The sequence below is a fragment of the Eublepharis macularius genome, chromosome 5 (genome assembly GCF_028583425.1).
Source record: "Eublepharis macularius isolate TG4126 chromosome 5, MPM_Emac_v1.0, whole genome shotgun sequence".
Taxonomy (NCBI): Eukaryota; Metazoa; Chordata; class Lepidosauria; order Squamata; family Eublepharidae; genus Eublepharis; species Eublepharis macularius.
Window position 1 is genome coordinate 98,234,427 of NC_072794.1, and position 13,020 is coordinate 98,247,446.

The window sequence follows — 13,020 nt, forward strand, 5'->3', positions numbered from 1 at the left end:
AAGGCACAGTTTTGAGAATATGTGATTCTTCAGGATCACATATATTATTAAAGCTATAAAAACAAACTAAAACCAATGCTCTTAAAGTAGATCCCTCTACCAGTAAGCTCAAGCAATCTGACTATTAATGTGCAGTGGGAGGATGTTCTCACTTTTGGGGAAAACGTTAGGGATACTTTTCCATTTTATTTTGCACCTATACCATTCAGCTTCTTATGGACTTGTATAAAAAGATTTTTTCGCATGGTGAACCATATGATCTCCTGCCTCTAATATTTACTGTAATAACTCCAGATGAATAACGTGTTAGTTCATAACAGCAAAATTAAAGAGTTTTGTGACATCTTTAAGACTCTGAAAATTTTACTAAATTTAGATTTCATGCTGTCTCCTCTTCTGAGTTGAACTGGGACTTAGCAGAGGAATCCTACCTTCATATTGTACCTCCAGATGAACAGATCGAAGCACACCCAACACAGATTCCACAATGCTTGGATGGGCTTGCTTCACAATCCTCTGATAAAAGGACCGAGAAGGAGACATTATTTCCTAGACTTTTTCAACATTCTATAGGAATCAGATTTCCTTTTGATATGTATGGAACTGGCTTGAAATAGAGGGCCCTGGCTACAAAATTGTCAGAACCAGCATGATCCAGTAACAAACACGGTCCAGTTGGTAACAAAATAAATTTTTGTCATGGAAGGCAGACTCTGACAGTGCATCCTAAACTGTTACAACCTTCTGTCCCCATGGACTAAAATGCTAGGATTACAATACAAACCCCTTCCCAACTGTACTGTCTTGAATTTTCTTGATTGCAAAACATTTCATCTGTCCAAACCCCTAAATAGCTTTTCCACAGTAGAATGGTAAATGGAATCTTGTCTGATGTATGATATCCCTCACAATTAAGGAATATGTATACTATGACAACCTCTGTGATGGGTCAGATCAATGCCACAATAACATTGAGACTTAACTACTGTAATGCAACGTACCCAGGTCTACCTTCTAAGTTAATTTGGACATTTCATTAGGTGCAGAATGCTGCAGCTTGGTTATTATCAGGAGCTAGGTTCTGAAGTTTCTCCACCAGCTACCTATATTCCGCTCAATTCAAGGTATTGGCTATCACTTATAAAGCTCTTCATTGCCTTGGTCTAGCATATTTATGGGACTGCCTCTTTTCCTATGTTCCACCACAGCAGCTTCGCTCATCTGAACAGGGACTTCTTCAGGTGCCACCTTGCACATGGACAAATCAACAGCTGCCTGTACATGTGCATTCTCTGTGATGGTCTCCGTCTTATGGACCAGCCTACCTGAAGAGGTCAGGAAAGCTCCCAATCTCCTGCCTTGCCGCAAATGATGCAAAACTGAATTATTCAAGATGGTGTTATTATAAGGATATGGTCTAAATAGATGCATCAGTAAAGAGATAGGAACCATAGACTTCATTACTGTATACTATTTGTTGCTTAAAGTATGATTCTACTGGGTGGTTCTATGTTGTTTAACATGTCAGTCTTAGAATAGCTTATACTCTGTTCCAGCATTTCTTCAGCTCCATAACTGGATTTCTGCTGGTTCTAAATCTTTGCAAATTTGCATTATATACCCTACTAGCAACAGCCTGTTGTGTGGAAAAATACAACAGACTCTAGAAAACTGATTTAGCAGGCCTCTGCTGCAGTGCCTTGGCAGGGCCACACTGCTATGCCGGGCCTCCCCACCACCTCTGCAGCCGCTGTGGAGCCTTGGAAGGGCTACGCTGCTGCGCCTGGCCTCCCCACCACCTCTGCGGTCTCTGTAGGGACTTGGGAGGGCGCACGTGGCAGCACATCCCTCCCAAGGCCCACCAGTGGTGGCATGGTCCTCCCAAGGTGCTGCAGTGGCTGCATGGCCATGCTGGGCCTTCCCACTGCTGCTGCTGTGGCCTCCTTGGGGTCTCTGGAAGGCTGCACCACTGTGCCAGGCCTTTCCCACTGCCGCAGTGGCCTCTGGAGGGCCGTGCCACCGTGCCGGACAGTCCCGGCACCATGGCGGTCTCCAAGGCAAGCCATGTTGTTGATGACTCACTCTTTATCTCCGCAGAAGGGCCTGCGAGTGCCCCTACATGGGGATAAAAAGTGAGTCATCACCAATGTGGCTTGCCTTTTATATAGTAGGATTACATTGTTTATTGAAAAGCCCTTGACATTGACTGTACTAATTCACACTGTATAATCCACCTTGAATTTCAGTGAGAAAGGTGGACTATAAGTAACATAAATAAATATATTTGTATTTTATTTTTCTTTCAAGGGGATAAAGTAGCATTTTATCCACACTAAAAGCTGGAAAAAGTGGCTTGGATGCTACAGATTATTTCCCTCTTTCTGCAGCAGCCCAAAATGTCCTGCCTCCAATATTTTCTGGGAGAGCCAGTGTGGTGGTGGTGGCGGTGGCAGACATCTGCAGTACTAGGGGAGAATTGGCAAAAATTGCTCCTCCTTCTGTTCATGGAAATCTTCTGCTGGATGCAACTCAGTGAATTTTGTAGCAATGCAAGAATTTGAATCAGAATGTTCATAAACAAAGCCAATGCTTAGGTTAGCATCGGTGGTAAGGCATGCTTGGGGATTCAGGGTCACTTACAGTGAAATCCTAAGCAGAAGACGCATGGAGAGTTGTCTGTCCCACTATATTGTCTTCTGCCAGCAGCTGAAGACTTATCTGGGGTTTTTTTGGTGTTCCCTCAATAACCTTTCTGCCTGTTTGTGTGTATCTGTTGAATTTTTATATGTATTTTAAAGTTCATTTTAATGTTTTTGATTGTGTGCCCCCTTGGGGCCCTACTTTGGATGGGAAGGCAGCATAAGTTTAAATATTTATTTAAATAGACTTCAATGGACTTAGAAGGGTAAAACTACTTGGCATTGCCCTTTAATATTCTCACACTATTTCAATATCTGAATCATAACAATATTGTCACTGATTGCGACCTTAAGGGGCAACATTTTCCTCCTCTTCTCATCCCATATTTCATACATTAAATTATTCTTCAGGAATATATGTATCTAGCCAACCCTAGTTCTACAAATGAATTGACTAGTGCTATAAACAATTCACATATGTACTAAATATGCATCTCAAAGGCACAAATCACTTTGCTTTGCAGGAGGAAAAAAAGGAGTGACTGACTGATTCATACAATCACTGGTAACAGTGATATAGTTGCTATGATTTATACAATGTAACTACAAGAAATCCTATTAAAATAATTATTTGCAGTGTAATTTGGAATATGTTCAAGAACAGTCCTTTAAACTTTTTAAAGAAGTTTGCCCCCTCAATTGAAGTGTTAGTGCTCTTCTCCCCTACTGAAGTCCAGAAGGCTGCATCTGAAAATATACTATATTTGGGTTAAAAACTGTCAGTATTTGAGAATAGTACAACACAAACCACAATGCAACTATCAAATGTTCCATTATTCATACCCAGCATCTGGCAGACCTAGAGCTTGGGAATACATGAAATTTAAAATCACTTATCTTGGCCATCTTGGTAATAATTGTTAGTTCTTTATCTTGTAAGATGAACTAGCCCAACTGATTTCAGTAAAAAAAATTGATTCCAAAACAAGTAGCAAAACTGAGGCTGTACCTCAATGTCTCTTCTTTCTTCCTATTTTCTTTTGCTCACCTGTATTATCCTGAGTGTTTGTAAAGACAGTTGCTGGGCTTTGGGAGAAGCGCACTTTAGAAGAGCAATCAGGCCTTTGTACACCTGATTCTGATACTTGGGATTGCCATGGCCCAAGTTATCAAGAAGAATCTGCACTTGTTCTTGAGTTTCTTCTGATTTAGAAGTGGCTAAAAACTCTGCAATTGATCGCACACCTGTGTAGAAAAAAATAATTTTAACCTTTTAATTCATTTAACAATATGGGGTTTTTTTAATACAAATATTTTATAAGTAATCCCATGACACATATTAAATACACCTCGATATATAGACTTACTGGAAGGGAATACATTTTAGAATAGCAGGAATGCAAAAAGGACATTGTTCCATCAAAATTACTTTTCACCTTCCAAGTTTGCAATATTGTTTTCTCTCTTTTTTGCTAATTACAAATGCAATGAAAGTATGGCATTCTAAAAACATACTATTATGTGTGTATACAAAGAACTGGGATCTATTATGTGTTTATATAAAGAACTAGGAATTCTTTTGTTCACCAGTCTCCTCCTCCAGACTGTTAGGGGCTTAAACAGGCCTGCCCCCATCTCCCTTGTTTTTTTCTAATCCCTGCTGCCATTTGAATAATAACTGCCCTTATATACTGCTCTTCTAGACAGATTAGAGCCCCACTCAAAGCAGTGACCAGGGTCAGTGTTGTTGTTATCCCCACAATACATCTGGGGAACTGGGTCTGAGAGGAGTGGCTTACCCAAGACCACCTGTAGAGCTCATGGCAGTAGTGGGATTTGAACGACCAGAGTGCTGACTCGCAACCCAGCCATTTAACCACTATGTTCATCTTCGTTCTTCTGTGCCTCCACACATGGGGACTGCGCAGGCACAGGCCAGCTGCCGGAGAATTTTCTACAGCTTCTATAGCTCCGAAGGGGCCGTTTGTCACGCGCCTCAGCGACCGTTTTCCCGCCCAAATGGTCACATCCTCCTCCAGCGACCAACGGCCCCTTCCCTCAGTTCTCTTCTTGCCGCCGCTTGGAGAGTACGTGTGCTTCGTTGCTCTGTGTTTTTTGGTGCTTCTTGCTTTGTGATTGATATCTTGGCTTTGACTTCGGACTTCGGACTACTCTTCTGCTTACTGATTTGGACTTTGTGTGACCTCGGTAATTATAACTCGGACTGTCTGACCATTCTTTTGCCTGCCCCTGAAGATGGCCTCCATGGCGCTCTTCAAACATTGTATTCAGTGCCACACTAAAATGGCCCAGACCGATGGCCATGAGTTGTGCTTATTTTGTCTGGGGGAGACCCACAATGTCCCGGCCTGTAAAATATGCCAAGGCTTTACCAACAAGGCCCGGCAGGAGCGCACGGCCCGTCTGAACTCCTCCCTGTGGCAGAAGGTCATGTCCGAGGGTACTCCGATGCCTTCCCCCACGGCTGGCCCTAGCCCCTCTGCTGAAAAGCGTTCCCGAGCGGGCTCAGTGGCTTCGGTGAAGTCGGCGTCGAGATCTTGGCCGACAAGTGCTGCGGCGTTGAGAGCGGCCTCTCCGGCGCAGGGTTCGGTGAGACCGCCCCGAAGCGCTTCTGCGTCTCGAACGGATCCGAAGGCGTCCGACTCGGAGACGAGACTAGTGGTGCCGAGTCCACGGTCGGATCCGAAGGAGGCTACATCGGTTCCGAGGAAGTCGACGTCGGGCAAGGTGTCGAAGCTGAGGCCGAGTTCCACCATGAGCCCATCTTCCGGGGGAGCGTCGGTTCCGAGGGCCTCATTGCAACCGCCGGCCAAGAAGCCTAAGAAGGCGCACCGCCATCGATCGCCACGCTCGGTTCCGGCAGAGGAGGTGATTGAGATCCCTCACACGCCTTCTCCCCATCTGGATTCGCCAGCTCCGGAGGAGGTACCTGATCCGGTGGCCTTCGAGGAGGTACCACTCGGGCACCCTGTGGCCGTGGATCCGAGCCCGTCGACTAGCCGTCGGCTCCGACCATCGCCAGCTCGTCGGTCCCCAGCAGCTTCCAGCTGTGATCGGCACCGTTCCGGGGCTGGGAGCGTCAGTTCCGGGCACTCGGTGGAGTCACGCCATCGTCAGGCCTCCTACATCCCTCCTGCCTACCACTGCCAGTGGGAAGGGGCACCTGCCGGCTTCGGGTACTCGGATCGGAAGCCATCCGCGTCGACGCAGGGTTGGTTCCCTCCGCCGTTCCGGGGAGAGGAGTCGCTGCACGGTTCCGAGGAAGGAGAGGCTGAGAGCGTTGGGGACTACCGGTCTGAATCCTGGTCGGAACCGTCCCCGGATGACAACGTGGCGCCAAGCACCAGCTCTCCTTATGAGGACCTGAGAATTTATTCGGACCAGATGGCCCGTATGGCTCAGGCACTCGAGATGGACATCTCTTCAGCAACTCCCCAGACCAAGGACAAGCTCCTGAAGAGGATCTATGGCGACAACCCGGCTACCATTGGCTTCCCCATGTTGGAAGGGATCGAGGAGATGGTGGAGAAGGTCTGGAAGGTGCCCCGTGATCAGCCTGCTACGTCCAAAAGGATAGAGCAAATGTACAAGGTGAAGCAGGGCACTTGGCAGTCGCTGGCGAAACACCCTCCACCCTCCTCGTTGGTCACTGAGGAATTCCAGCCTCGTCGGTTGGGCCCACCTTCTGCACCACCTGACAAGGAGGGCAGGAAGATTGACGCGATGGGCAGGCGTCAGTATTCAATTTCCTCTCTCGGCCTTAGGATAGCCAACTATCAAACTATTATGGCTGGCTACCAACTCTACCTTTGGGAAAAGCTGGCATCCTATGTCGGGGACCTCCCACCTGACAAAAAAGCTGTGGTGTCCCTGCTCCAGACCGAGGCTGTCCGGCTATCCAAGCAGCAGATGAACGCTGGGAGCCATGCTGCCGACACTGCTGCACGAGGGATGGCTTCAGCAGTGGTCCTCAGGCGCCACTCCTGGCTACGGTCGACAGCCCTGTCGCAGGAGGTGCGGTCAAGGGTCGAGGGCCTGCCCTTCGAAGGGGACTCGCTGTTTTCAGCATCTATGGACGAGGCCCTCAAGAAAAAGAAAGAGGACAGGCAAACGGCGTGGTCCTTGGGGCTGGCACCAGCGGACAGACCCACCTCCAAGACACGGTACGCTTCGCAGTACGCTCCGTACCACTACCAGGGCAGGTTCCAACAGCAGCGGCCTGGTTACCAGAAGTATCCTGCCTATCCGCAGCGGCACTACACCCCCTCACAACAACCCAGGAGGCGTAGACCCTTCAAGCCTCGCCCGTCACAACCTCCGGCCCAGCAAAAGGATCAGCAGGGTCTTGGGAGGCAGTACTGACGGGTCAACCCAGCCGTACCTCTGAATTTTTCAGACAGACTGAGGCCTTTTCTCTTCGAGTGGGAGTCAATAACATCTGACTCATGGGTCTTAACTATTGTTGATAAGGGATACAGGCTGGAGTTCATTGAGTGGCCTGAGTGCAGCTCACCCCAGTCAGCTGTAAATAATACTATGGCCGAGCTGGATGTGGAGATCGTGTCGCTCTTGGCCAAAGGTGCTGTGGAAGAAATGGCCTATGAGGAGTCTGTAAGGGGGTTCTTCTCTAGGTTCTTCCTCGTCCCCAAGAAGGATGGAGGTTTACGCCCCATTCTAGATTTGAGGGGCCTTAATGCCTTTTTAAGGGTTACCAAATTTAAGATGGTCACTCTGTCAACTGTGATCTCTTTGCTAAAGAAGGGAGATTGGTTTGTGGTTCTCGATTTGAAGGACGCCTACTTCCATGTGGGGATACGTGAGGAGCACAGGAAATACCTGAGCTTCGTTTACCGGCAAAGGGTTTTCCGGTATAAGGTGCTGCCCTTCGGTCTATCCACGGCACCACGTGTATTCACCAAATGTGTGGCTCCTGTGGTCTCCTTCCTGCGGGAGGAGGGCTGTACCATCTTTCCCTACCTCGATGACTGGCTCATCGTGGCTGGTTCAGAATCTAAGCTGGTGCAAGACATAGAATTGGTACTGAGCACTTGCAAACGCTTGGGGCTCCTGATAAATTTTGAGAAATCCAAACTGGTACCCAACCGCACGGTCTCTTACATCGGTGCACTGTTAGACTCTGTGGAGGGTAAGACTCTGCTCCCCCTGGAGAGGGCTAGGTCCCTAAGGGGTCTTGTGTCCATGTTTAAGAGGAACCGTTTCCAATCTGTGCACACTATCCAGTGCTTATTAGGTCATATGGCAGCGGCCACCTCTGTGGTCCCCTTCGCTAGGCTGCATATGCGCCCTCTCCAAAACTGGTTTGTACGGAGGTACGATGCCATGCAGCACCGTCCCTCAAGCTCTCCATCCCAAGGGTCATCCTGTCCTCCTTGGACTGGTGGTTGTCTGATGACAATTTATTTAAAGGGACCCCTTTTGGCTATCAGCATCCTGACATCAGTGACCACTGACACCTCTCTGCTGGGATGGGGGGCTTATTGTGGTGATGTATGTGTGCAAGATGTCTGGTCTGAAAGGGAAAATACCCTCCATATTAATGTGCTTGAACTAAGAGCCATTCGTTTCGCACTTGTGTCCCTTGCAGCATTGCTACAAAATCGCCAGGTGTTGGTACAGACGGACAACACGACAGCCATGTACTACATAAATCAGCAAGGGGGCACAGCGTTCATGGCTCTTTGCTGGGAAGCCACGCTCACTTGGCAGTGGGCAATCAGGAATGGTGTGATGCTTCGAGCTATACACGTGGCAGGTTCAGACAACACTCGGACAGATGCACTGAGCAGGGTCCTCTTGTTGGACCACGAGTGGGAACTGAACGAAGAGTGCATTGGGCCGATCTTTCAGATGTGGGGCCATCCAGACATAGATGTGTTCGCAACTGCGGGCAACACCAAGGCCCAGAGGTTCTGTTCGAGGGCTGGGAGCGACCCCCTCTCTATTGGGGATGCCTTCCAATTTATGTGGACCCAGGGGTTGCATTACATGTTTCCACCATTCCCCTTGATTCCCAGGGTTCTGTGCAAAATAGAGGAGGACAGGACGGATTGCATCCTTGTGGCCCCCTTTTGGCCAAGACAGATTTGGTTTCCCAAGCTCCTGCAAATGTCCCAGCGGACGTATGTGAGTCTGCCCCCTTGGCAGGATCTCCTCTGGAACGGGAGCCTGGCCCATCACGACCCCGGGAAGCTTCACCTGACAGCTTGGCGGATCATTCCCCACCAGTAGCATTTTTGGATCAGGTGGAAAGGGTCTTAGCGAATGCTAGGAAGCTGTCCACTAGGCGCTCCTACGCTGCTAAGTGGCGTAGGTTCGAGGCTTGGGCACTTGCTAAAGGAGTGGTGCCTGCCAATAGCTCCCTTGGGCTTGTGTTTGATTATCTGTGCCAGCTGAGGGACCAAGGATTAAAAGTCACGTCCCTCAAGGTCCATCTCGCGGCTGTCTCTGCTTTCTATTCTCGGGTGGAAGGTAGCACAGTGTTTTCTCACCCTAAGTCCTGCCAGTTCATGAAAGGGATGTTTAACCTTTACCCACCAGTGTCACCTCCTGTACCTCTGTGGTCTCTATCCCTGGTGCTTTCACGACTGATGTTGCCTCCTTTCGAGCCTCTGGCAACCTGCCCCTTGGACCTACTATCGTACAAGGTGGCATTCCTGGTGGCCGTGACTTCTGCCAGGAGGGTTAGTGAGCTATCGGTTCTACGATCTGACCCCCCTTTCCTCCTATTTCACTCTAATAGGGTGGTCCTGCACCCCTGCCTAGGCTTCCTGCCTAAGGTGGTGTCCGCTTTTCACCTCTCACAGGACATTACGCTGCCTGTGTTCTTTCCCCAACCTTCTTCAAAAGGGGAAAAAGCCCTTCATACGTTGGACCTGAAAAGGGCCCTAGCGTTCTACTTGGACAGGACTAAGGTCTTCCGTACTAGTCCTCACTTGTTTGTGTGTTTTGGGGCCAAGGATAAGGGTAACAGGGCATCTTCACAGACCCTGTCACGATGGATCGTGTTGGCCATTGCTAAGGCCTATGCTCTTGCTGGGGTGGCTTGTCCACTTCAGGTCAGAGCCCATTCCACAAGGTCCCAAGCTGCCTCTTCAGCGCTCCTCAGGGGTGTGCCCCTGGTTAGCATTTGTAAGGCGGCCACATGGTCCTCTGCTGACACTTTTGTGAGGCATTATGCCGTTGATGTCAATGCAGAGCAGGATGTGTCTGTGGCCAAGGCTGTCCTACATTCCCTGTTTTCATGAGGGAGTCTGGGATGGTATGGTGGTATTATGAGACCTCTTGGGTTTGTATATGTGTATATATATGTGTATATATATTTATTGGACATATTTATTGCACGTGTTGTGTATATGTACCTGTATAGTTAGTAGTATGTTTATTGCACATGTTGATTGTTACTGTGTTATGTATAATAAAATTGAGTTGGACTTCACCCCACCCTCCTCATTGTGTGAAGCTTGGTACTCTCCCATGTGTGGAGGCACAGAAGAACGAAGATGAAAACAGGGTTGACATACCTGTAACTTGTGTTCATCGAGTTCTTCTGTGCTGACACACAACCCTCCCTCCTACCCCGCTGTGAATTCCAATGCACGATGCTGTGATGACTGTAACGAAAATTGGTGTCTTTGAAGGTTTATGGCTATGTGTATTGGTTAAGCGGCGGCAAGGGAGAACTGAGGGAAGGGGCCATTGGTCGCTGGAGGAGCATGTGACCGTTTGGGCGGGAAAACGGTTGCTGAGGCTTGCGACAAACGGCCCCTTCGGAGCTATAGAAGCTGTAGAAAATTCTCTGGCGGCTGGCCTGCGCCTGCGCAGTCCCCATGTGTGTCAGCACAGAAGAACTCGATGAACACAAGTTACAGGTATGTCAACCCTGTTTTACCGCAGCTCTAGCAAAGCTTTGAGGATGATATGCACATCATCCTGGGAAGGAATATTTCTCCCCTGCATTTACTAATATTTTTGTACTGGAGAAATCTCAGTGTCTGAATGTGGGCCCATTCCATCTGATGCCATCAGGTTTACTATTTACAGGCATGATTAAATAGGGTGTTGTCTATCATGTGATTGCTTCTACCCTTGGATAGCATAGAAAGCTTTGGAGTAAAGCACAGAATAGTTTCCAAGTGAGCCATGTTCACCACATGCTTTCATATGCAGTCATGGATTTTGCAATGGCAGTCCAAAACTTGAGAGAAGAAGTTGTGCTTCAAACTGATTGAAGGATGTATCACATCCTTTGTAATTGTTGCTATTAGTGAATTGATCTGAAAATACTGCTAGTAAAATCTCTTTCATATAAATTGGCAGGGGAGCTATACCTTAAAAAAGGTACCTTACTCACTTTTCAAAAAAATTAATGGGATTTGCTTTTGATATTGTCCATGCTTAAAGCTGCAATCCATAGACATGGGCTATATTTGAGAATTAGTCCTATTTAAATAAGTGGGATTTATTTCCTAGTAAAAATGGAGCACTAGACTGGACAATATATACAGGGCGATCCTAATCCAAATCTTGTCAGTCTGTTGCATGCATTAAATAGCAAATTGAGATTTGAATACACATCTCCAACAGCATTAAAAGGCACATCTAACCAGTGAGTTCAATGAGGTTGGATGAGCATTGTGATGAATTGTCATTGGTTGTACATGCAGAATCGTTCTTCCACATGTGAATTGTCACTAGGTGGATTCAAGTTTACATAACTCCTTTCAATAAGACATGATAATAAGATTATTTCTTTGTAATCTCAATGGGTCCCATTGATGGAGAAGAGTGGCTTTCTTTTTGTGTCTTGTTCGGTATCTCATATGGGTGACATCTTTCACTGGTCCAATGTCCATTGATAAAAGGCAATGGAAATCTTTGAGCCTCATAAGAACCTGACTTCATAGTACAGCAATATTTTTTCATTGCTGTGTGAAACAGCCATGACGTCTGAATGCGTACAGTAGGCTGAAAAAGTTTCCCTCTACTAATCATCTGTGCTTTTGAAGATTAGGGAGAGGGAAAGAATGTATAGATGGAAACGAGTAGTTATGATAATTTTAGGTAGCAAGTGAAAGCTTTGGGCTTGTAGATGAATGTAGTATCACTCTTAGGGTCTGACTCATAAAATCATCATCACTGTGCTGGTTTGTTTCCATTTGTTCATCTTCGTTCTTCTGTGCCTCCACACATGGGGACTGTGCAGGCGCAGGCCAGCCGCCGGAGAATTCTTTAACGCTTCTATAGCTCCGAAGGGGCCGTTTGTCGCGCGCCTCAGCAACCGTTTTCCCGCCCAAATGGTCACATGTCTTCCCAGCGACCAACGGCCCCTTCCCTCAGTTCTCTTCTTGCCGCTGCTTGGAGAGAACGTCTGCTTCGCAGCTCCGTGTTTTTTTGTGCTTCTTGCTTGCTGTTTACTTCTTTGGCTTTGACTTCGGAATCGGACTTTGACTATTCTTCGTGTACTGATTTGGATCTTGTTGAGGACTCGGTAATTATAACTCGGACTGTTTTTGACTACTCTTTTGCCTGACCCTGAAATGGCGTCTAAAGCTCTTTTCAAGCACTGTATCCAGTGCCACACAAAGATGGCCCAGACAGATGGCCATGAGCTGTGTTTATTTTGCCTGGGGGAGACCCACAATGTCACGGCGTGTAAGATCTGCCAGGGCTTTACCCACAAGGCCCGGCAGGATAGACAGGCCCATCTGAACTTGTCCTTGTGGAAGACGGTGATGTCTGAGACCACTCCGTTGCCCTCCCCAAAGGCCGGCCCTGGCCCCTCTGCCGAGCGGCATTCAAGAGCGGGTTCAGCGGCATCCGTGAGATCGGCGTCGAAATCTCGGCCGACGAGTGCCATGGCTTCGAGAGCGGTCTCTCCGGCGCAGGGGTCGGTGCGACCGCCCCGGAGTGCTTCTTCGTCTCGTTTGGATCCGAGGGCGTCCGACTCGGATCCGAGGATTGTAGTGCCGAGTCCACATTCGGAGCCGACGACTGCTGCGGTGCCGAGGAAGTCAACTTCGGGCAAGGTGTTGGGACCGAGGCCACGTTCCACCACGAGCCCATCTTCCAAGGGAGCGTCGGTTCCGAGGGCCTCTTCTGAACCGCCGACGAAGAAGCCCAAGAAGGCTAAGCGTCGGCACTCCCGCTCACCGCGTCGAGCTTCAGCTGAGGAGGTGTTGGTGATCCCTCATATGCCTTCCCCTCACCTAGACTCACCGGTTCCGGAGGAGGTGCTGGATCCGGGGGCTTTCGAGGTGGTCCTGGGCAATCTCTCCCCGGCGGCGGATCCAAGCCCGTTGACCGGCCGTCGGAACCGACCGTCGCCAGTTCTAGCTACTCT

At 48.4% G+C, this 13,020-nt stretch overlaps 1 protein-coding gene across 1 annotated transcript in view; it reads right to left on the reverse strand.

Moving 5' to 3' along the window:
* ARMH1 (armadillo like helical domain containing 1) overlaps positions 1-13,020 on the reverse strand; it is a 64,441-nt gene that overhangs the window by 16,198 nt on the left and 35,223 nt on the right. The window contains exons 5-6 of the mRNA XM_054981258.1: positions 3,688-3,884; positions 432-516 (exon numbers count right to left, since the gene is read on the reverse strand). Coding sequence (XP_054837233.1) covers positions 432-516; positions 3,688-3,884 — 282 coding nt within the window. The remainder of the gene's footprint in view (positions 1-431; positions 517-3,687; positions 3,885-13,020) is intronic.